The sequence below is a fragment of the Vipera ursinii genome (genome assembly GCF_947247035.1).
Source record: "Vipera ursinii genome assembly, chromosome: Z".
NCBI classification, from domain to species: Eukaryota; Metazoa; Chordata; class Lepidosauria; order Squamata; family Viperidae; genus Vipera; species Vipera ursinii.
In genome coordinates this window covers 45680140-45702667 of record NC_139517.1, presented here as the reverse complement: position 1 = coordinate 45702667, position 22528 = coordinate 45680140, and the positions used below count along the sequence as shown (strand labels likewise).

General features: G+C 37.2%; 1 protein-coding gene and 1 long non-coding RNA gene across 2 annotated transcripts; one reads left to right on the top strand and one right to left on the bottom strand.

Moving 5' to 3' along the window:
* The first annotated feature begins 51 nt into the window (after positions 1–51).
* Positions 52–13191, top strand: LOC310649534. Its single transcript, XR_014494254.1, has 3 exons — positions 52–160; positions 10621–10876; positions 11709–13191. It is a non-coding gene; the product is annotated as an uncharacterized lncRNA (long non-coding RNA).
* Positions 8664–22282, bottom strand: CD8A (CD8 subunit alpha). Its single transcript, XM_083378031.1, has 6 exons — positions 22067–22282; positions 13076–13420; positions 12670–12774; positions 11362–11475; positions 9673–9709; positions 8664–9188 (listed from the first exon to the last, which is right to left on the bottom strand). The coding sequence occupies exons 1-6, from the start codon at positions 22110–22112 to the stop codon at positions 9134–9136; spliced, it is 702 nt and encodes a 233-aa protein (XP_083234157.1). The 5' UTR covers positions 22113–22282; the 3' UTR covers positions 8664–9133.
* Between the last annotated feature and the right edge of the window lie 246 nt (positions 22283–22528).

The window sequence follows — 22528 nt, the reverse complement described above, 5'->3', positions numbered from 1 at the left end:
ACATTTTTTATCTTAAAAACTACCTGCTTCAACCTTCTGATACTCAGAGCAATCATATCGGAGAAGAGGAATGGTGTCATCACTGGAAGGAAGACGAAAAGACAGTCCTCTCATTCTGCAACACAGGCTTCACTCAAACCCCCGGAGCAGCTGAAAGTTGGTAGATACATTGCAACCAAGCGGATTTGATCTGTATGTAATATAAGCCCTCGGCTTGATACCTTGGAATGGGATTTCTAGCAAGAAATCAAAAACCAATAACTTATTGATCTGTCACCATCTCTATAAGAGGACACCCCCTCCCCACAGATTGCTACTATCTGCTCAGCAGCAGCAGCTTAAAGTGAACCTGAGATTCTAGATCTAAAATATTTAAAAAATGGCAATGTAGCAGACTTCGTGGGCAGACATAATAAAGGAAGAGAGTAGGATTCAGCTTCTGCCAACTCTTCCAACTTGGTCAGTTAGAAAAGAAAGACTCTTAGGCCCAGGGCGAGCCAAAGGTATACTTTACTAAAGCCAAGCGGTTACAGAAGTGAAGTTGGATCTGAAACTTTCCTGCCCAAAGTATATGGTTAACTTTTCCATGTCTCCTTCCAACCCCCTGGTTATCAAGGAATGTCTAAGTGCTAAGAAATTGTCCTTGTCTTCATAGCTGGCATTTCTTTCTTGATCTTGAAGCAGCCGGTGTTTATGGTGCGAGACTTGGTTTTGTTACCTCATGGTGTCCCTGGCAATCCTTTCTCATTCCACCGCACTTTCCTCCTCCCGCCACTTTCTATGGCAGGCTGCCAGTGGCAAGCAGGTTGCAGTGTAGCTTAATGGCAGCCCTAGTAGCTTCTTTTTAAAACTGGATTGAAACTTTTCTTCAGAAATTTGATCTTAGTTTTCTAAATTGCCCATTTCTCCCTACCATATATTTGATTCCATATAACAAAGTGTATAAAGGCACTCTCTTAGGCATAACCATTTTTCCTTTTAATATTCATTACTTAAAATGGACTATATGTTACCCCCATCTTTCCATTAGCATATATGCATCTTATAATTCATTTCCCCATCTTTAGCAATCATTCTGCCAAATATACATATTTAATTGCTTGTTTTCCCACATTTATACATAACTAGCACTTGTTCATTCATTGTCTCTGTAAAACACAATTACTTTGATTTTGACACAGTCATGTTCAGATCCACACTCCTCATTGCATAATACAGGTAGTCCTTGAGTTGCAATCATAATAGAGCCTGCAATTACAGTCATAAGTCATAACAGTTGTAAAATGAGTTGTTCATGTGACCAGCACAATTGTATAATATTTTTTGCAGTGAGTGAGTGACTGCAGTTAATTGAACACAAGTCACTAAGCAAATCCGTTGTTCACTATGGTGTGATTTAGCTGAAAACTAAAAGTACATATTTTTTGGCTAAACTGTAGTAAAATGTGGCTATGTGACTCTGGGATGCAACAAATGGCAGTAAACGGGCTTTGTTTCTGAGTACCTGAATATAATCATGTGACTGGGGGAGGGGAAGTGACCCTTGGACTTTAGGATCAGGTTATAAATCCCATTTTTCAGGTAAGCCACTAAATGACCGATTGTAAATTGAGAACTATCTGTACATGTATACATAAATATATAACATGCTGTCTTTGTCTTGTCCCTGCCCAGTGCTAAGCATTCCATTTATTCCCATGCATTCATTCATCAACCTATTTTCTCTTCCATATCCAGGAAAAAACCTGTAATAATACAGAACAAATCAGTTTATTATGTTCTATGTCTAAATCAGTAGTCTGAAACTATTATAAAGACCACCTGAGGGCTCAACAGTGATGCATGTTTATACATGGCCATAAAAGTCTCTAGCAAGTAAAGAATCAAGGAAACAATGCATATGATAATATGCCATTAGATACAAATTTACTAAAATTTAAAAGAACTTTACTAAGAAGCACAACTACTTTTTCACCAATTCACTTTGGCTACTTAATTGGCACTGGTTTTCATCAACCAGAAGTTTGATATTTGATTTTATATCTTGAGAGAAAACTAGCACTGAGGATGTTACCTACTTTGGGTAATGAAATGCCTGCAGGAAAACAACTAAGTTCAGAGAGCATCAAGGACCCTTTCTTTTCAACCCTGAGCTACAAATATTCTCTTTTATTGGGAGAAAACTGCTCTCTGTGCTACTTGGAAACCTTCATCAGTCAACCTTGGTTTCCAGATGAGAAAAACCTTGACTTGTATATGTCCAATATATATTTCAAGGTGTTGGTTTTGACCTTTAAAGCCCTACATGGCATGGGGCCAGGCTACCTACCGTATATGGAATGGGACCATTTTCACCCCCATCCCATCTGGACAGGTATAGAAGATACATGGTGGACCCCATCAGTTAAGGAATTCCAAGTGGTGGGGTCCAGATGTTGCCCTCCCACCCCACCCCCCCTTTAGAACATTCTTCCACCAGAGAAGAATGATCAGGAGGATGGACCCTCTTCCCCTGGCCTTTATGTCTCCCCTATCTCACTTGGAGCCATGGGGCTGGTTACTGCCTTGGGAGCCCACTATCGTTTTAATTATCTTTTCATGTCAAATTTTAACATTGCCTCCACTTCAATTTTTTATGTTCAATTTTTATGTTTTTAATATTTTATTTGTGTACCATTTAGAGACCCTCTGTGAGGGAGATAGGCAGTTCCTAGATTAATACATGAATAAAAATAGGTGCCCACAAGTATTGCTAATATCCTTATGGACGTAGTGAATAATTTACAAAATCTTTTGCAGATAAGACCGAAACATGTAGAAAGCTTGACTTCCAACATCATGTATTTCTGCTCCAGAATTGCCTCACACCAGAGCTTTGTGAACTCCATTTCTATATCTTCTGTAGTAGGGTCATTTTCCACAGTGAAAAAAGAAAAGCTGGAGCTGACTCAAAGAAATCAAAAGTGTTTCTGTGAATTCAGAATGATATTGGCAAACTCTTTGAAACATTTTGGTTAAACTTTACTTATAGAATTGACAGTTGGGAAATATAGTAAGTCAAACAACCAGCGGCCAGCTGTTTCCTCCCACAAAGTAAGCTTAGCTTTGAATGATTTAACACTGCTACACATCTGTGTTATCCTGTTTTCTTCACTGAAATTTCAGTTCATGTGAGCCCTTACATCTGTTCACAAAATGACAGTTAAATGTTGCTTTACAGGCTGAAGAACCTCATTGTTTTCCTTGTTCATGAAATAAATAATATCCCCCCCTCTCTCTCACACACACATACACACCCCTTTGGTGTGACATAGAAGTTAGCCATTCTGGTAGTTTAAATAGGCTAAAAAGTAATTGCTTATGATTGAGCCCTCATGCTTGTTTAACAGCTACATCAACAACTTTCTTAGTTTGTAAGTGTTTATAACATAGCGTTCTTCATAAAAATGTAACGCTTATCAATTTCATTGATTCCTGTTACAGTGATGGTGTGAAGTTTTTTTCAGCATACCAAGCAAACAGTGTTTACAGAACAGAATGAAAATGTACTGTTTGCAGGCACAGATATGTTTCTTCCATGTCAAAGAAGTTTATTTGTTCTGGTCTTTGAAATAAGTTTTGACTTGTGATATATTTCAGTTTAATTCTTTAATTATTTTCAAATTACAGTCCACACCTCAAAGGAATGCTATGCGTGGTGAAGTACTTCAAACTTCTGTAAAAGATAATTGTCTTTTGCTGTTGAAATCAATTGTCTTTTTTTTTTTATTATCCGCTAAATTATAGCTGTCAAGCTTTTGCCTTCAGAAATTTACCAGGAGATAAATCTCTGTTGGCCTTTATAAGACATTTTATAAAAAGTGATGGTGATTTAACTATGATTTCATTTATCTCAGAAATTATTTTTTAATGAATCTTCTCTAGATATGCTAGTATTTCAGGTGGCAGGGAGTGAAATCTGTATAGCAAATGCTGATTTAAATCATAGAACTTTTTCTTCATGTTATTTTCTAATTTGGGCTCCTGATACATTGCTGTTATGTACATCAGTGATCCCCAACCTTTGCGACTTGGGGGGGAGGAGAAGGAAACCGAGTCGCTTGAGTGGTGGCCTGGCATGAGCGCAGCTCCACTCACACAAGAGAAGCTTTTGGGGTGTGATTTTGCGCTCCTTCAGGCTTTTCTGCACCAAAAGCTTTTGCAAAGGGAAGGTCTGAAGCAGTGTGAGATCGCTCCCTGAAGCTTTTCGTCCATTTGCAAAAGCTTTTAGCGTGGAGAAGAGAAGCCTTTTGGGGGCACAGTATCATACTCCTTCAGACTCACCGAGGCTGCCTAGTGCTCTAAAAGCAGATTGGATGTCCTGTGCTGGCAGCCTTGGTGAGCCAAGCTGAGCAGAGCGTGCTTATCTCACTCAGCCTTTGCTCTCACCACTCTGCATTTGGACATCGGGAGCAGGTGGCTTGGTGGCCTGGCTGGGGAGGGAGAGGGGAAGCTGGCTGTTTGTGTGAGTAGAGCTTTGCGTGCACACCTGCCTGCCTTTTCTGTAGCCTGGTTCTGAATAGGCCATGGTCTGTTAGTGGTCCGGGGATTGGGAACCCCTGATGAACATGATACAAGATGTTATATTCCTTGGGAATCAGAACTGCTGAAAAAGACACTGAACTTTGCCTATTATTTCTATGAAAAAATATGTATAGATTTCCCCATTTGTCTTGGGAAAACATTTTTCCTTCCATAACTCTTTTTTAACATAAATATACTGAATCTGCTGATGCCTTCAAATATCAATTGTACAACACATAGGAATGAAGTGCCTGAATACCCTTGAACACTTGCTTCATTCATATTGGTGATAGGCATCAAAAAGAATAATGCATAGAATTGTACAACCATTATTCTATGTTATACACTTGTTTAGTACTTCTTTTTCTATGCTTTTTGTTTTCTTTTATGTTGATTAACCAAAAAGAGGCTAGTGTGATGAATGTGATTAAAAGGTCTACAAAGGCCTTTCAGTGCATTGTTGGTATTTTTCACCAATTTCAGCTAATTCTGAACATTTGCTTTCCTGACATAAGCTCATTAGTTCCAGGCTACTTCTGCATACTCTTCTTTTTTAGGTTATATGATGTGTACGTATATATACAATCTTAATAATGTACTGTTGAAGGAAAAATCTTCATCAGGGTCCAGTCCATGCTGGGAATAAACAACCTGGCGACTGCTTTAGAAAGAAGGTTGTAGTTTATTGAAGAGGAGAGCCAGACAGAAAGATGGCTCTGGAAAAGAGAGAGAGAGAGAGAGAGAGTGACCACATGCAGCAGGGAGTGGGTTTTTATACCTTCTGGAGCTCTTGAGGTTGTTTCCTGTTCCTGTTTGAGGCTTTGTATTTCCTATGTCATGTACTTTGACCTGAGTCTGAGTGTGCCCTTTTGGCATCTGTGGGTTAATCCTATTAAGTCCTGTCTTAGAGTTTGGGTGGGGTATGATTTTAAGGGTTTTTGTCTTCCTGATCCCTTCAGCTTCTAGCTGGAGGGCCTTCCTGAATGGATTATTATATCTGCATTTCTAAAAGCTGTTTTCTTGTGTGTGTGTGTGTGTGTGTGTGTGTGTGTGTGTGTGTGTGTGAAGTTTCTTCCTTTTTAAAGATCTTCTCCATTATTCCTTTGGGGAAATATATTCTGCCTTTTTAATATTCCCCAAAATATTTCTTTCTCTGGATTCTTCCTGCAATACTTTTCAGGATTATTACAATTCCTTTGTTTTGAGTAGTCTCATAATCAGATTCATTTTCATCTTGTCCATCTATGTTCACAAAACATCTAATTAAGAATGTTTCATTTCTGCTTTAATCATTCCAGATTCCTTTTTATTCTTCTTATACTCCCTGTTCCCCTTGTATTTATCCTTGTAAAACAAAGAAGTTCTTTTTGAATATTGGAAAAATCAGTGATCAGAATTTCATATGGTTTAGTCTGGTTATCTTCTCAAGATCTTCTTGTGAAACTTCAGTGCCCTTTTCCAATACCTAGAAGAGGATCCTATGATCTGATTATAAGGGATTATTTTTTTTTCTAAATGCAACCATGTCAATATGGTTTTATTGGCATTAGATTGCTTATTTCCTTTTCTATATTTACTTCTGAAGGGTTTTCTTTTCTAGCTGGATCAACTTCTCTCATTATTTTAAATCCTACCTTCCCTTTTTCCTCTCTGAATTACTCTTAGGCTTAATCCTAAGATTAAGGTGTTAGTAATGACTTACAAAGCCCTACATGGCATGGGTCCAGATTACCTACGGCAACACCTGCGGCCGGCGTCAACTTCCCTCCGTCCAGTGCGCTCCCACAGAGAGGGCCTCCTCAGGGTGCCTCCGATCAGAGAATGTCGATTGGTGGCCCCCAGGGGGAAGGCGTTCTCTGTGGGCGCGCCAGACTTATGGAACCGCTTGCCGGTTGAGCTCCGGACGGCCCCCGACCTTCGCTTCTTCCGGCGCGATCTAAAAACCTATCTATTCGAGCAGTCTGACCTGGTCTGATGGGTTAGGGTCAGGGTTTTAAATACGTCTTAATTATTGTTTTAACCTTGGGCATTTATTTAATCGCTTTTAACTTTTGTATCCTGTTTTGTATTTATTGCCCTGTACACCGCCTTGAGTCCTTTGGGAGAAGGGCGGTATAAAAATATAATAAATAAATAAATAATAAATAAATCCATTCCCAATCAACTTTAGAAGCCAGTTCCTTTTCTGGACAGTACCACATTCTGGATCATTGACACTACAGTAAGGACTGCTTTTTTTTTTACAAAAAATAGACTATATTAATACATTTTAAAAGTAAAAGTAATTAAATGTGCACTAGGCTGGCTTTCCCCTAAAACATACAGTAAAAATAAGAAAGCAAAGATACTGAATTCAGCTGCATCAGATCTGGTAGACTGTAGCCTCTTATAGCAATCTAAGGGTAATTTGTTCTACTTTCCATTTTCTCTATTGAAGAAAGCAAGATAATTCTAGAAAATGAAAAGCTAAAAAGCATGCCAAGGTAAGTACTTTTCTTTAAAAAAACTTCAGACACTATTTTTACATCACATATAAAATTGCTGTGAAACTTTGACAATACTAATACTATTTTTCCCAGTGTCACTATGATTAATTTCTATAATTAAAAAACATCCAAAATTACGTCATAGGTTAATATCTTTATTAGAACAATTTAAGATGTTACAGTGATGTTCTGGAGATCTCAATAAAAGCATGCATGAGCCAACAGAAGAAACATGCCAAGCCTAAATTTAAATGCACATGCATTTAGTATGTAACATATGAGAAGTTACTAATAGAACATTTTCAGCTGTGATATATCTGTGGAATGAAAGTAAGTAAGCTTTCATTTTTAATAAGCAAACTATCATGTTGATAACATGATCAAATACTTTCCTAGCATTGTGGTAAGTCCTATTGTAAAGAAGTGGGCAACTGAAATATATTTTATCTTCCTTTTCTTTCTGTGAGCTCTACCACACGCTAATTTGACTGGCATGCATCCCTATTGAACATTTGATGTTGTTTTTGAACAAAGAGAGATACATTTCAAAAAGCTGTGCTGTTTTTGGAAAATTCATTTATATTAACTTGGCTCCTCTTCAGGAATGGAAGAAACTGGTAACCTCATGAATTCACTCTATGCTTGCAGAATCTGTTTTCCCCAGAAGGCACTGTTTGCTATGTCCTAGAGCCTAGATAGATTTCATTTGGTTTGTTTAATAAAGTTTGCTTCCGTTTTTGCTATTGGGCATGGAAGATGAAATGGGAAGTACTGAGTGCTTAACATTATCTTGACTTAGTTTATTGGATACCTTGAACAAAGGAAAGCAATAGTTAACTTAAGCTGTTCTCTGCCATATACAGACAATATCATTCTGAAAGTATTACAGATATCTGTGGAATTGTGGCAAAATGGTGGGTTGCCAAAACTGATGGTAAAAAACATCTGCTTTTCTTTCCTGCCACTATAGATAGAATGATTGCAATTAGATCAGATTTTTAAAAAGCTGCTCTATATTGAGTCAAATCACTATTCTATCTAGCTTTGAAGTTTCAGACAAGGTCTTCCCCAGTTCTACCTTGAAATGCTATAAAACTAAATTTAGAGAAGATTTTCTATATACTCTAATCCAGACATGTCAAACACAAGGCCCAGGGGCCGGATCCGGCCTGCGAAGTGGTTTCATGTGGCCTGCGAAGCCATCCTGGAAACAGTGAGGGAACGGCCCCCGCTGCCTTGGCCCTGGCCCAGAGACCCTCCTTCTGCCAGAGACCCTCAGATCTGTCCCACTCCTGTCCAGGCCCCCATAGGCACCCTTGATGCAAATGATGTGGAGCTGGCCACGCCCACTCAGTAGGCCATACGCACTCTAGCCACGCCCACCCAGTAGGCCACTCCCCCCTGGCCATACCCACCCGGCCCCCTGAGGGCAACCACAATGCTGATGCGGCCCTCAATGAAATTGAGTTTGACACCCCTGCTCTAATCCTTCTTAGGTTAGGATAAATTGTATATTCTGACACTGTTTAGTGGTAAAACATCATCTCCCTTCAGTCCTTCTATAGTCTATTTTAGAGATTTGGGAATGCAACTCATTTATATGTCCATTCCTCCCAGGCTACTAAATATTAAAACTCCCAGGGTGGAAAGAGAGAAGGCAACTGCAACAAGAATGATACTCATATGTACCTACATGTATGAGGAAAGATAAGATAATGCTTCCCTTTCCTTCCACTGGCTATCCAGAAAACAAATGCTATTGAATGTTCCTTGAATTTGTAATTTTTCCATCATAATTATAGCCATAAGTATCACAAGATTATTACATATTTCTAAACTATTGTTTTAAAGCTACAGTATTGACTTTGTTTTCATAACAAGGCAATATGTTCAACTGGACGAATAAATTCATAACCTGCTAATTTACAGAAAAACTTTTTTCTGAGTAAATGATATGAGTAAATAATAAAATATAACAATGCAGCATATGATTTCAAAGATCTGATCTAAGACATTCATTCTTAATATATGAACAGAAAAGTATTACAAGTACATCAGAATCTCTTTGTTGATCATACTGGATCCTATTTATTGCCCTGGAATGGTTTCATGTGAGTTCCATTGGTTCCATTTGTTGGCCTAAAAAGAAGAGAGAGCTTGAAAAACAAGTGGCCAATCTTTTTGGATCAATGGGCACATTTTAATTTTAAAAGTTCTCATAAAAGGGATAATCTTTGGTGGACTGCCTGTTCACTGCGGTTATGGTAAATCACAAAAATATATTTATTAGTGATAGTACATATGGGCTACAAAAATCTGGAGAGCCATTAGACCATGGCAAATAGGACACAGTTGTCTGGATTTTTGGAGCCCAGAACTGGTAAACCTATTTATGTCACAAAGCCAGCTATCCAGTTTGCATTCTGCCAAACTCATAACTTTTTTTATCATGTGGGGTCGATCTCTGGGCTGCTCATGTCCATCAAATGTCAACCTATTTCTGCAATTAAATATTGAAGTTTAAAAAATAACCTGGAGATTGATAGCATGTTTCAATCCAATTTCAGTAAGTGGAACTTAAGTGTATGGAAAGGGGCAAAGGGCAGCATAATGGAAAACTCACCGTATACATTTGCATTTTCTTCTTCTTCTCCTTGGACCTTTGGCAGGAAAAATATATATATATGTATTTGAAGAAATAACATTTTGCACTATTTTGCTATTCTTTCATTTTTTTATACACTGTATTACCCAAATTCATAATGATGATAAATAGATACAGTAGATGGAGACCTCTATGGAAATTCTCAATCATCCAGATCATGGTTGCCCAAAGTGCTTTTCAAAAATCAACTGGACTTTATACGGTAAGTTTTTTCTAGAAAATGTTTCACTTCTCAACCAAGAAGCTTCTTTAGGTCTGACTGAATGGCGGGAAATGGAAGAATTTATATTGTTTGCAGTCATCTGGTCGTTAGCGCACTGAAGATTAGTTGTTAGCTCTCTGACAGTCATTGGCGCCACTTGGGGTTTTATCTATATCCTCAGGGTCACCTGAGAGAACAAATGGATGTGGAACCTGCTTGCGATTGCTGAAAGGACTGTATTGAAAACAAGAGATAGGTGGTGTCGTATCTCTCCCCCTCTGTTGAGAGAGGGCTGCTCAATTTTAACATATGTAGATGGCCACTTAGACCTCTTTTTCAAAGAAGCGGTCCTACTGAATCCACCAGGTGGACTGCTGAATCTTGTCCTGATGCATTTGCCTTCCTATGTTGTGCCATGCATTTTTGAAGTGGTTGTTTTGCTTCTCCAATGTACAGCTCTGCACATGTCTCGCTGCATTGTCCTGCATGTATCACATTGCTCAGTATGTGTCTGGGTGTTTTATCCTTGGGATGAGCAAGCTTCTGCCCTAGTGTTTTTGGGTTTAAAATGTGTATGTATATTGTGTTGGTTGAAAATCTTCCTGAGCTTTGCAGATATTCCTGCAACATATGGAATGACAACATTGTTTCATTTGTTCTCTTTTTTGTCTGTTCTCTTCTTCATCTTCTTTGTTTTTCTTCAGATCAGTGCATGCTGCCACATAGGAGGACAAACCCATCAGGACAAGATTCAGCAGTCATTTGCATTTGAAAGACAAAGGTCACTCTTTTGAAGACAGCAAAGTCCATATTCTGGTCAGAGAGGACCACTGTTTGAAAGAGGGTTAAAAAGGCCATCTGTGTTAAAATTGAGCAGCTCTCTCTTGACAGAGAGGAAGAAATAAGAAATACAATACTCTCTATCTCCTATCTACAACACAGTCCTTTCAACAATCCCAAGTAGGTTCCACATCCATTTGCACCCTGACTCAGGTGACCCTGAGGGTACAGATAAAGCCTCAATGACTCTCAGACTCAGAGAGCTAACAACCCATCTTCAGAGTGCTAACAACCAAATGACTACAAAGAATATAAATCCTTCCATTCCCCACCATTCAGTCAGAACTGAAAAAGCTTCTTGAGTACTATTATGAATCAGTCATCTCTTCCCCCCACCCCATTTTCCTCTTGCATGTGGATATGTGGACTGCAGAGTGGTTTTAAATTTCCATCAAAAATGTTTCACAGTTTCACAGTTTTAGAATGGCTCAAGTAAACTAGTTCTTAATGTGAATAAGTATTCATAATCACTCCAGAAATAGGAAGTAAGATACTAGAATGGGCTCTATCTTTACATGAGTAGATATATGTCTAATTTTAAACTAATCTCTTAGTAACTGTCAACAGTTGAACCATCAAACATGGTTTAAAGGAAATCTTCTTACCACAGCACAGTGATATGATTATCAGGATTATCAGCAGAAGAAGAGAAACACCAGCTAAGGGAACCCATATATAAAGTTCACAGGAGAACATTGTACTTTTTGTATTTGTCGTGACTGAAATACAAAGCAAAGGAAGAACAATACTTTCAAAAATGTTATCCCTCCAGTTTTTGATAAAGTCTTATTATTTGAAGAAATTTATTAATCTATTATAATGAGCTTCTTGTTTGTGTTGTACAACTGGTTCTAGAAGAGCAACATTGTTAACTGCCAGCCTAGAAACATAGTGGGAAAATGTAGTGGTTTTTTTTTTAATTTTCACTATTTCTCTTGTCTTTTCTCATCAGGAACATCCCACATGTTCACCAACTGCTCTGTGGGAAGGATTCCTGAGGGGAGGGGAAGAGAGAGAGAGAGAGATGATACAACCTGCTCAGTTGAACTTTCCCTCCCACACTCACAAGGGCCTTATCAATAACTACCATACCGTGCAAATCCCTGAATTCCACCATCTTCCTATTATGCTTTATCTTCTTATATCTACTCCATATACTTTAAAAGAGAGGTTAATATAACCTGACCCTGTTGTGAAGGTGTATCTTCAACTCCTGATATGTTGAAATGATATTCTGAGTTCTGTAATGCTTTAGCTGAACAGCAATATGGCTGTGATCCTCAAGCAGCTATAGTGGCAGTGATTACTGGGAACTTTACAGAAATGCTTATTAATACGTATTTTCTTTTCCTCCAGTTAAAACCTTTACACCCACCTCATGAGACTTGTCCCATCCCCTTGGCTTTTGTTTGCATTGTTAACTGACTTGCATTAATCCTCTCTTAGCTCAATGAGCCTTTCCAACTGTTTGCTCCATTGGAGAAGGGATCCACAAGAGGAAGAAAGACAGAGGAGCATTATCAGGATGCTCTGCTCAGCTAATGTTAAGCCATAACCAAAGATGCTTCTCTCAACAACTTAGAATGACTATGGAACTTGCATTTGGATGAAACACACATGTGAAAAATATTGCCTCTAGTATGGAAAAATAGAAGGATACCTTGAAGCACCACAGTAAAAATCCTACGTAACCTATTGCAGGAGAATAGTATATGTGCATGTCTTTACTTGTTGAACAATTCAGTTTATCTCATTTCCATTCAATTCCTCGTTCAATTGATTTCCCTTGTTTTCTCCTGATGAAAAACAAAGCTATATGTTGTTTGCAGCATGAGGTGTTTTTTGTGTTAAATCCAGAGCCTAAAGTGTTGCATTTATGGCCTCTAATTTGTAAGTAAGCTAAGGAAACATACCTATGACTGTAGAATTGGGACATTTCATAGCTTCTTCTTTTATCAGTTCTTTGGTGGTGATTGAAATTTGCTGTGGGATGGTAGGAAGCACAGTAGTAGTTTTCACTGTAAACAAGATACATATGAAAGTGTTTTTCTTCTGTTTTCATGGCTAATGACTGGATGGTTTATAACAAGGTTTCTCCTCCATAATTTTAAATGATTCCAAAATCATGATAGATACAATAAAAGGAAAAAATGCAGAGAAATCCAGCAAATGTCTCCTGATTAATATCATCCCCAATGATGAGAGGAAAAAAAAATCGTACTTTCCCCATATATATATGATAAGAGTACATGCTACAGCAGAAGCTGATCTGGCAGGGAAGATATAAATGGGAAGTTTAAAGCTTATGATGAAACCTACCTGGCAGGTGTACTGAGATGCCGGAACTAAAAAGCAGCTTCTGATTGCGAATGCGCATACAAAAATAGGTACCCTCATGGTACTCCTCAAAGCTGACAATAGTTAGCTGGTAATAGCTGCCAATTTTTGCAGACGTGTAGCCTTCAGGAATACCCATTATCTCTTTAGATCTTAATGTAACATGTGTAATGAAATGGAGGTTTCCATTCGATTTCTGAAGAACCCAGAAAACACCAGCATCTATGTAGTCAGTCTCACATTTGAATTCCACTTTAGCTCCAAACATTTGGGGAGAAATGCTGATCATCCTGATTTCTATTCGGTCTGTTTGGGACCCACAGCAGCCTAGAGAGAGGGGGAAAGTTCAGTTACAACCCAAGAATTTTAAACACATTTTGAGTGTCTGGATTGGCTGAAAGGCTATGAAGTTAAGAAAAAAGTATTAAACAGTTCTGAAATGAATGTTGATCTAGGACTGGGGAAACCCAATTTCTAGTCCATTCTCAATGGTTGGTCATGGAATAACAAGCCCAGCATGGCCTACAATAACATGGTGGTGGGAAAAAGAGATGGAAGAAGTGCAATTTGCTATCTTTTGCTTTTAAAGGAAAGGCAGGGTATAAATCTTTTTTTTTAAAAAAGAAATAGCAACAAGATGCAGATAAAAAGGTGTAGGGCAATAAAGCATATTGGAAAAGTTTTTAATTTAGTCTTGGAATTGTTAGTAATAGTCCAGTTTTTTATATAAATGGGATAAAGGTCAATTCTTTTGAATACAAGATTTTTTAAAAATGCAATTATACTTCATCATTACCAGCCCTAATAAGTAACAGAATAACAGAGTTGGAGGGGACCTTGGAGGTCTTCTAGTGCCATTTAGACAAATCGCTATCCAATCTCTTCTTAAAATCTTCAGTGATGGAGCACCCACAACTTCTGAAGGCAAGTTGTTCCACGGATTAATTGTCAGGAAATGTCTCATTATTTCTAGGTTGCTTCTGTCCTTGATTAGTTTCCATTCATTGCTTCTTGTCCAGCCTTCAAGTACATTGGAGAATAGGTTGACTTCCTTTTCTTTGTGGCAGCCCCTCAAATATGGGAACATGACTATTAAGTCACCCTTAGTTGTTCTTTTCATTGAATTAAACATGCTCAATTCCTGCAACTGTTTTTAGCCTCCAGACCCCAACTCATCTTTGTTGCTCTTCTCTGCACTCTTTCTAGAGTCCTTTTTATATTGTGGTGATCAAAACTGGATGCAATATTCCAAGTTTGTGTTCTTATCAAGGCCTTATAAAGTGGCACTAACACTTTGCATGATCTTAATTCTATACCTTTATTAATGCAACCTAGGTCAGCATTGTTGCAAATCCATCTAACTGAGATGCTGTCTAACCCATATTTTTCTATCTTACCAAGTAGTAGGATGTAGTCTACTTTATGAAGTGCCTTACTGAAGTACAAATTATGTCCACATCATTTTGATGGTCTAATTTAGTTACTTTTAAAATTACAATAATATTTGTCTGGCATGATCTGTTTTTGATAAACCCACGTTGGCTTCTGATTATAACTCTGCTTGCCTGTAGGAGATCATAGTTTCATTGCTTGATTATCTTTTCTAGGATCTTGCCAGCTATTGATGTTAGGCTCATTGGTCTGTAGTTTCTTCCTGCATCCATTCTGCCCCCCCCCCCAGCTTTTTTTGAAAATGGGAACCACATCATTTTTTTTTCTGGTCATATGATTTATATTCTGGATGTAAGATTAATTGAAATAAATCTAATTTACTTCCTTTAGGGTTGGATGTCTCATTAGAATGGTTGATATATAGGATTTCTGGTCTCTATCAATTTTATTAAATATTTATGGATTTATATTCCTATATTTCCAAATCTGTCCAAGTTAATATGTCTACTCTGCTGGAACATTACATTAGATTTTGATAGATGTTATAAGATACTTTTGACTTAGTGGGGTAAAATAAATGTGATTAAAATGAATATAACTCTCAATCATGTATAAGCTTTAAGAGCAATAAATATGTTTAATTTAAAAAATATTTTGATCAAAGTGGTATCAGTTGGGAAAGTAACACACCTAGAATCTCTCTTTCTAAATTAAATTTGCCTATGACAGATGGCAGTTTTAATCATCTAGATTTTCAGAACAGTTACTGGCCTTGCATTTTAGTGTAGATATTTTATAGGAATAATTCTTTTGGGAACTGAATGCCACTATAATTTAAATTGGAATGTGATTGTACTTACTCATTTAAGTCTTGGCAGTTGGTAGGTAAAAGATTTATTAGCACTAATTTAGTGTTTCCAACTTTGTTAGTGGTAAGATGTATTTGGGCCTTGTTAGGTTTAGTTTTGATATGAACTCACATGAACACTCAATTTTTGGCATAACTTTACTCTTAAAATCAATGGGAAAAATGGTCATAAAAGGACACCATCTTTTTAGCAACTTAAACGTGGAGGTAAACCCAGTTAAAGCATATCTCAACAGTTCAGCATGGATTCAATGCTTTAGCAGCTCCCAAAATATCTATGTTATTAATTTTGAAAAATTCAATGTCAGAATTCAAAATTACTTTTTTTTCTGGTCAAAAGCTAAAGTAATAGTTTAAAATATCTATAACAAATATACAAGAAGCTTGGAATTAAGAATGAGAAACTTCAGTTCCTTACAACCAATGGATTGAAGTTTTGAAGAACCAAGTTTATGTTTTGTGATTTAAAATTGAAATTATTCAATCAAAAGTTTTTTTTATCAGATGGGCACCATCTAGAATGCTCTGTAAAGAACAGATTAATGATTATTGACCAAGCTCATGACCACTTCAAGGAAAGGTAAAAAGGTAAAGGTTCCCCCGCACATGCGTGCTAGTCGTTTCCGACTCTAGGGGCCGGTGCTCATCTCCGTTTCAAAGCCAAAGAGCCAGCGCTTGTCCGAGGACGTCTCCGTGGTCATGTGGCCGGCATGACTAGACGCCAAAGGCGCACGGAATGCTGTTACCTTCCCACCGTAGTGGTCCCTATTTTTCTACTTGCATTTTTACGTGCTTTCGAATTGCTAGGTTGGCAGAAGCTGGGACGAGTAACAGGCTCTCACTCTGTTACACAGCACTCGGGATTCGACCCGCCAAACTGCCGACCTTCTGATCAACAAGCTCAGCGTCCTAACCCACTGAGCCACCACGTCCCTACTTCAAGGAAAGGAAATATCAAAATAGAAACTGACAGTGAAAAGATAGAATGTGTGGAAAAAACCACTTTCTTAGGATCACAGATAGTTCTAAGTGGTGAATGTAGCACAGAAATAAAATGTTGGATTGCACTTGGTTGGCAGCAATGATGCATATGAACCAAATATGGAAAAGCAAGGACATCATCCTGGCAATCAAATGCAGGTTAGTTTGCTCTATTGTGTTCCTGGTAGCTATTTATGGTTGTGAAAGTTGGTCCTTAAAAATCAAAACAGAAAGAAAATTGATCAGTTTGAGCTATGGTGCTGGAGAAGGCTCCTGCACATTTCTTGGACAGCAAAGGTGACTAACAATTAAATACCGGAGTGCATAACACAACATATGTCATGAGAAGGCAAAATCACAAAATTGTGTCTCATTTACTTTGCCCATGTCATGCAGGGAAATTCACTGGGCAAAACAATTATGTTAGTGGTAAAAGGAACACAGTGACCTGACACTATTAAAGCTGACACCAGCCAGAACATAGGAAAACTCAAAGAAATAGTGCAAGATTGGAAGATACAGATAGACCTGACCCATAGAATTGCCAGGAGTCAGACTCAACTGAATGGATAATACCGTCGTCATCATCATCATCACCATCATCATCATCATGAAAGAAATTTAGGGCACTTAACTCAAATGTTATAATCATACTTCTCTTTACATCTCTTTTGGAATAATGGCATATAGTACATTGACAGAATTATTAGATAAGACTCTGGTTTTAAAATGTGTAGATTGTACTGAATTATACATTGACAATTTGGGATTTAACATGTTCAGAACAAATATGGGTTTTTGTTCTATAATATCAAAAAGAATAATCTTTAGAAGATAGAAAAATAGTATAATTTGAGATAAAAAGATTGGATTTCAGAGATGTGCGAATTAGCATTTTTTGAGAAAATTATATATTTGATTAATTAGAAAATGTCACATTATTTTTTCCATTGTAAAAAGTTCGTGGCCAACTCAGTCAGCATTGAAAGCTTAGGGTTATTTTAAAAAAGACATGAAAGATCACTTGAATTTGGAATATAGCTATAATCATAGGTTTGGGTGGGTTTTTTTTACATATTTTCTTGTTTTTCTTTCCTTTTGTATTTGTCTACAGTAAATTGTTCATTTTTATTTTACATTACCTTATGTCTGTTAAAATGGATTAATCAAATCTAAAAGATAAAAAAGAATACAATCGGAAATCTTGCACACTGGGGTGGCCCTGGCTTAAGTTGGAAAAACAATGCAGTATTCATGACTGTTTGTTGTCACCAAGGATGTTATTGCTTTTTATTGTTTTATACTGGGTTTTTATCTTTGTAAATTATCACTGAGAGTGAGTTGGGTGGCCATATACATTTTCTTTAAAAAAAACCAAATATTTAATTCTTCAATCATTTAACAATATTGAAATACTTTGTTGGTTTAATGCTCATATTGATTTTATTGCAGATTAGTGCAACTTGCATAGCATTCTTGGGAGAATGAAGGTATGGGATATTATTTATATAAATAAGCAAGTTTAAGTTCCCATCTTGAAAGCTATATTTTAACAAGGTACGGCAAAGTACTTTATCAGTTAAAGCAGAATTCAAGATATAAAAAATATCTTGTTGTTTGAGTTATTAAGAGAATACATATTTAGAAAAGGCTAAGGCATTCTGTGTGGGCATACTTTCAAGTTATTGGTGACTCCTAGCAACTGCCTGGACAAGTCCCTGCAGTTTTCTTGGCAAGCTTTTCCACAAGTGGTTTGTCATTGCCTTTCTCCTAAATTTGAGAGAGAGGGACTGGCCCAAGGTCACCAACTGACTTTGTGCCTAAGATTGGACTAGAAATCCCAGTCTCCTGATTTCTAGCCTGCTGCCTTAGCCACTGCATTAAGCTGGTCCTACAAATATGCCAGGGAATGCGGTGGCTCAATGGGTTAGGACGCTGAGCTTGTCGATCAGAAGGTCGGCAGTTTGGCGGGTCGAATCCCGAGTGCCGCGTAGCAGAGTGAGCGCCTGTTACTCGTCCCAGCTTCTGCCAACCTAGTAGTTCGAAAGTACGTAAAAATGCAAGTAGAAAAATAGGGAACACTATGGTGGGAAGGTAACAGCCTTCCGTGCGCCTTTGGCGTCTAGTCATGCCGGCCACATGACCACGGAGACATCCTCGGACAAGCGCTAGCTCTTCGGCTTTGAAACGGAGATGAGCACCGGCCCCTAGAGTTGGAAACGACTAGCACGCATGTGCGAGGGAACCTTTACCTTTTTACAAATATGCCTCTTAAAATCTTGGCCTCAACAAAACAGAGTTAGTGAGTGCTTTATGGGGCTATGGTTTACCCTCTCTCTATAAGGTTGATGTGTAACCCAGTGGCGGGATTCAAATATGTGAACAACTGGTTCTCTGTGTGGATGCCGCTTCCGGAAGTTCATTCTGGGCCTGGGCAACAAAAAATTAGCTCTGGTTCTGCCCAAGTGGTGTGAACTGGCTGAATCCCACCATTGGTGTAAGTTTATGGAGGAAGCCTGTGGGAAGCAGCCACAAGAGCACCTACAGTGCAAGTGGTTATTCGTTACCACATCATTCACTGCAGGATGAGGGCAGCAGCTCTTTTTTTTCACATTGTAGAGGAGTATGTGACAATTTAGGTACTTATGATCACTAAAGATGGAGAGAAATCAATTTAATTCATTCCTGAATGAAAATGTAAGAACTGAAATCTAGTTCCTTTGTAATAATACTGAATATTCAATGTACTTTGCCAGTTGAAATTCTCTGTGTGAGAGAGACAGTGAGAGGACGTGAGAGAGATAGTGGGTGGGAGAGAGCACACCTACACCAGTGTATAATTCTTGGAAACAATTCCCTCACATTTAAATGAATAAAACTATTTATTTAAGAGAACATGTGCCCATAAGAAAAATTCTAAATAAAAATGCATATAGGTGAGAAAATGTGCAGCAAAAAATCTAAATTTTAATGATTTTTTTTTAAAAAAAAACCCTCAGTGGAGTGAGCTGGACTTAGAAATGATAAATGAGCAACCATGAGAAAATGACAGATTCAATGGTCTGTACAAGTCAGCTGGATTTCCTAGGAGAATCAGTTGACAGCCAAGCAATTGGTGTTTATTTTTATTTGTTGTGACAAGGAAAGAAGGCTGCTTCTGGATGAGACCAAAGGCCTCTCTATTAATTGGTTTCATTTCCAGAGGACCTGAGCAGATGATTCTGCGTAAAATCTACAAGTGGGGCAAGATGAGAACTTTTCTTTCTCATTTTGTTGAGAAACAGATAATTTGAAAACATTGTTATCTCTAATATATATATTGCCATCCACAATAGTGGCTATTAGTTGTGACTAATTATTTCCCTGAATTTTTCTGATTCCTTCTTAAAGCTCTCTCATTTGGTGGCGGGTATCATGACTTAGAGTTGGAAATGTTATAGTTTAATGATAAGTGGAAAAGCTCTCTTTTGTTTGTCCTCGTTCCTACCACTTAAATTTATTTTGGTCTATTTTTCATTACGGTACAGCCTTTAAACAATTCAACTAAATATGATAGTATTTCAGCATCTAAATTATTATGAATACCATAATACTTTCCCCCCTTTCTATTAAAGTAGACATACCATTTTTAATTTGGAGGAATTACATTGAGTTTACTAACCACAATTATGCACAGAATTCAAGTGCCCAGAAATTTTCTGATCTTCTTATGCTAAATTCTACACTTGATTATGTTATTCTCGACTCCTTGATCAAACAGATAGATTTTCTCCATAAGAATTCTGGGTGACAGTGTTAATTTTATTTGAAGAGTTTTGAGAAGAGCTGCTAAGATGATTAGGGGTCTGGAGAGAAAAACATGAATAACGGTTGCAGGAATTGGGTATGGCTAGTCGACAGAAAAGAAGAACTAGGGGTGACATGATAGCAGTATTCCAGTATTTGAGGGGCTGCCACAAAGAAGAGGGGGATCCATTTATTTTCCAAAGCACCAGAGGACAGGATAAGAAAAAATGGATGGGAACTAATCAAAGAGAGAAGCAACCTGAAATTAAGGAGAAATTTCCTGACAGTTAGAACAATTAACCAGTGAAACAGTTTGCCTTCAGAAGTTGTGGGTGCTTCATCACTGGAGGTTTTAAAAAGAGACTAGATAGCCACTTGTTTGAAATGGTATAGGTTCTCCTGCTTGAGCAGGGGGTTGGACTAGATGACCTCCAAGACCTCCCTTTCAGCTCTATTCCAAATTGAATTGAAAAAGTGAACTGAAATAAAAAAAAAACTAAAATTATGTCAGAACCAGGACTGAATATTTTTTTTTATCCAGAGACACAAGTCTCTTTCAGTAAAATTCCAGATTTCCATATATTAGTGCTGAAATTCGTTGTGTTGGCTGTATTTTGTTGTATGCTTCCAAGATATTTAATATCATTGATATAATAACAGTGATATAAATTTCAATAATCCCTTAAAAACCATTGATTGTTTCCTTAATAATCTGTTCATATGGCAAAGATGCAGATATTGATACCAAATTTTGAATTTTCAGAAGAATAACCTGGCTGCAAAAACAAAAACCAACTCTTGGTAGTTTCATGCATTCATAGAAAAATGTGGTGGTATGTATGCTGATGTATGTTGATTATAGATATTGAAGTATATGTATTTTTCTATGCAGAGAATTATACCAAAGTTTAGCTTGTTTGAGGTAATGAGATATATGGACCAGAAATTAATGTATCAAATATTAAAGTATTTGTATTGGATCATGAATTTTATATGTGTAAATGCCAAATTTTAGCAAGTAAATTAATTTGTTGATCTTAAAAATATTATTTTGCTGAATGTTGCAGACATTTTACCTTGTAAAATAGTAATGGTAGTACCTGGTCTGCTGGAAGAAATGAATATTTGTTCAATAAGTAAAAATGAGGACTGAATTGCGAAACAATATTGGAAGGAAGGAAGGAAGGAAGGAAGAAAAGAAGGAAGGAACAACGAACAAATGTGTTAGAGAAAGGGAAAGACCAAGAAAGGTGCAGTTGACTGAAACTCATGAACACCTGAAAAGACATAGATGAGAATTTTAAAGAAAAACAGGCACTGTATGAAGTAGCATGCAGACATCATAAAAGCAAAAGTGGTCTTCTAGGAACAGATAGATACGGAGAGGAATAGTAAGTAGTTTTGTGAAAACTAGCTGTGCTTCTTTCCTTTTTGTTATCTCATGCTTTTAATTTTTTAAAATGTTTTTTTTTCTATTTCTCAAAATTGCTTACTTTGAAAAGGAATAAGTGTGAAAGGTATGTAAATATGTGCATATGGAAATTATTTTTTTTCAGGTATTAATTCGGTTTTCTATTATCTGTGTTTTTTCTCAGTAGTAGCCCCTTCACCTTTATCCAGTCAGCCTACCTAATAATTTTTTAAAAAATAGACTTGTGGATATAATAATATTAACAGTAACAAGTTAGATTTAGATCCCATCTTTGGCTTTTCTATGGATTCCCTCTTCACTTTTAACTCACAGTTACAACAATATGAGATAGGCTGGACATAATTTTGTTACATAGCCTAGGATTCTGATTTTTCAAATAAAAGAAATTTACACGACTTTAGAAACCCACTGAAGCCTTGTATCATGTTCAAAATATTTTTAAAAGTTTTTCAATTCTTGCTTATTTAAAGATTTCCCCCCAACAATCCACTCAAAGAAGTAGCTTCATACTCACATAAAATCAGACCAAGGAACCACAGAAGACAGAAAATTTTGACCATTTTTTTTTCTTTTGGCAATCTTTCTTTAGAAAAGGAAGAGGAGAATTATGATAAATTTGATGGATGAAATAGGTTCCCATTAGTGGAAGAGGATGTGATGTCAGCTACTTCCCCTCCCTCTCAGAAGAGTTTGAGCTTTCCAATGAGCAAATGGAACAAGAATAACCTGAAGGGGCATCTGGTGGATTTTTATGCAGAATTGAAGATAGTCAACTATTTTGCTTATCCAGGCCATAAACAATATGGGAAAGAGTTAAAAAGGAGAAGGTATGCAAAAATAATGGCTTATAAGTTCAGTTTAGCTGTCTTAGAACTTCCTATATACCATTTGTATATCTGTGCATTATTGATGTAGATTCAGCTGAGATAATGAGGTTAAAGGAACATTAAGATCATCATAGAGTAACAGTACTCTG

Excerpts from the sequence above, each read along its gene's own strand:
- CD8A (XM_083378031.1), bottom strand. The coding sequence starts at position 22,112 with ATGGTCAAAATTTTCTGTCTTCTGTGGTTCCTTGGTCTGATTTTAT. Across the intron at positions 13,421-22,066 it reads GTTCCTTGGTCTGATTTTAT|GCTGCTGTGGGTCCCAAACA; the intron begins GTGAGTATGAAG and ends CCCTCTCTCTAG. Across the intron at positions 12,775-13,075 it reads CATCTCAGTACACCTGCCAG|TGAAAACTACTACTGTGCTT; the intron begins GTAGGTTTCATC and ends TCTTGTTTACAG.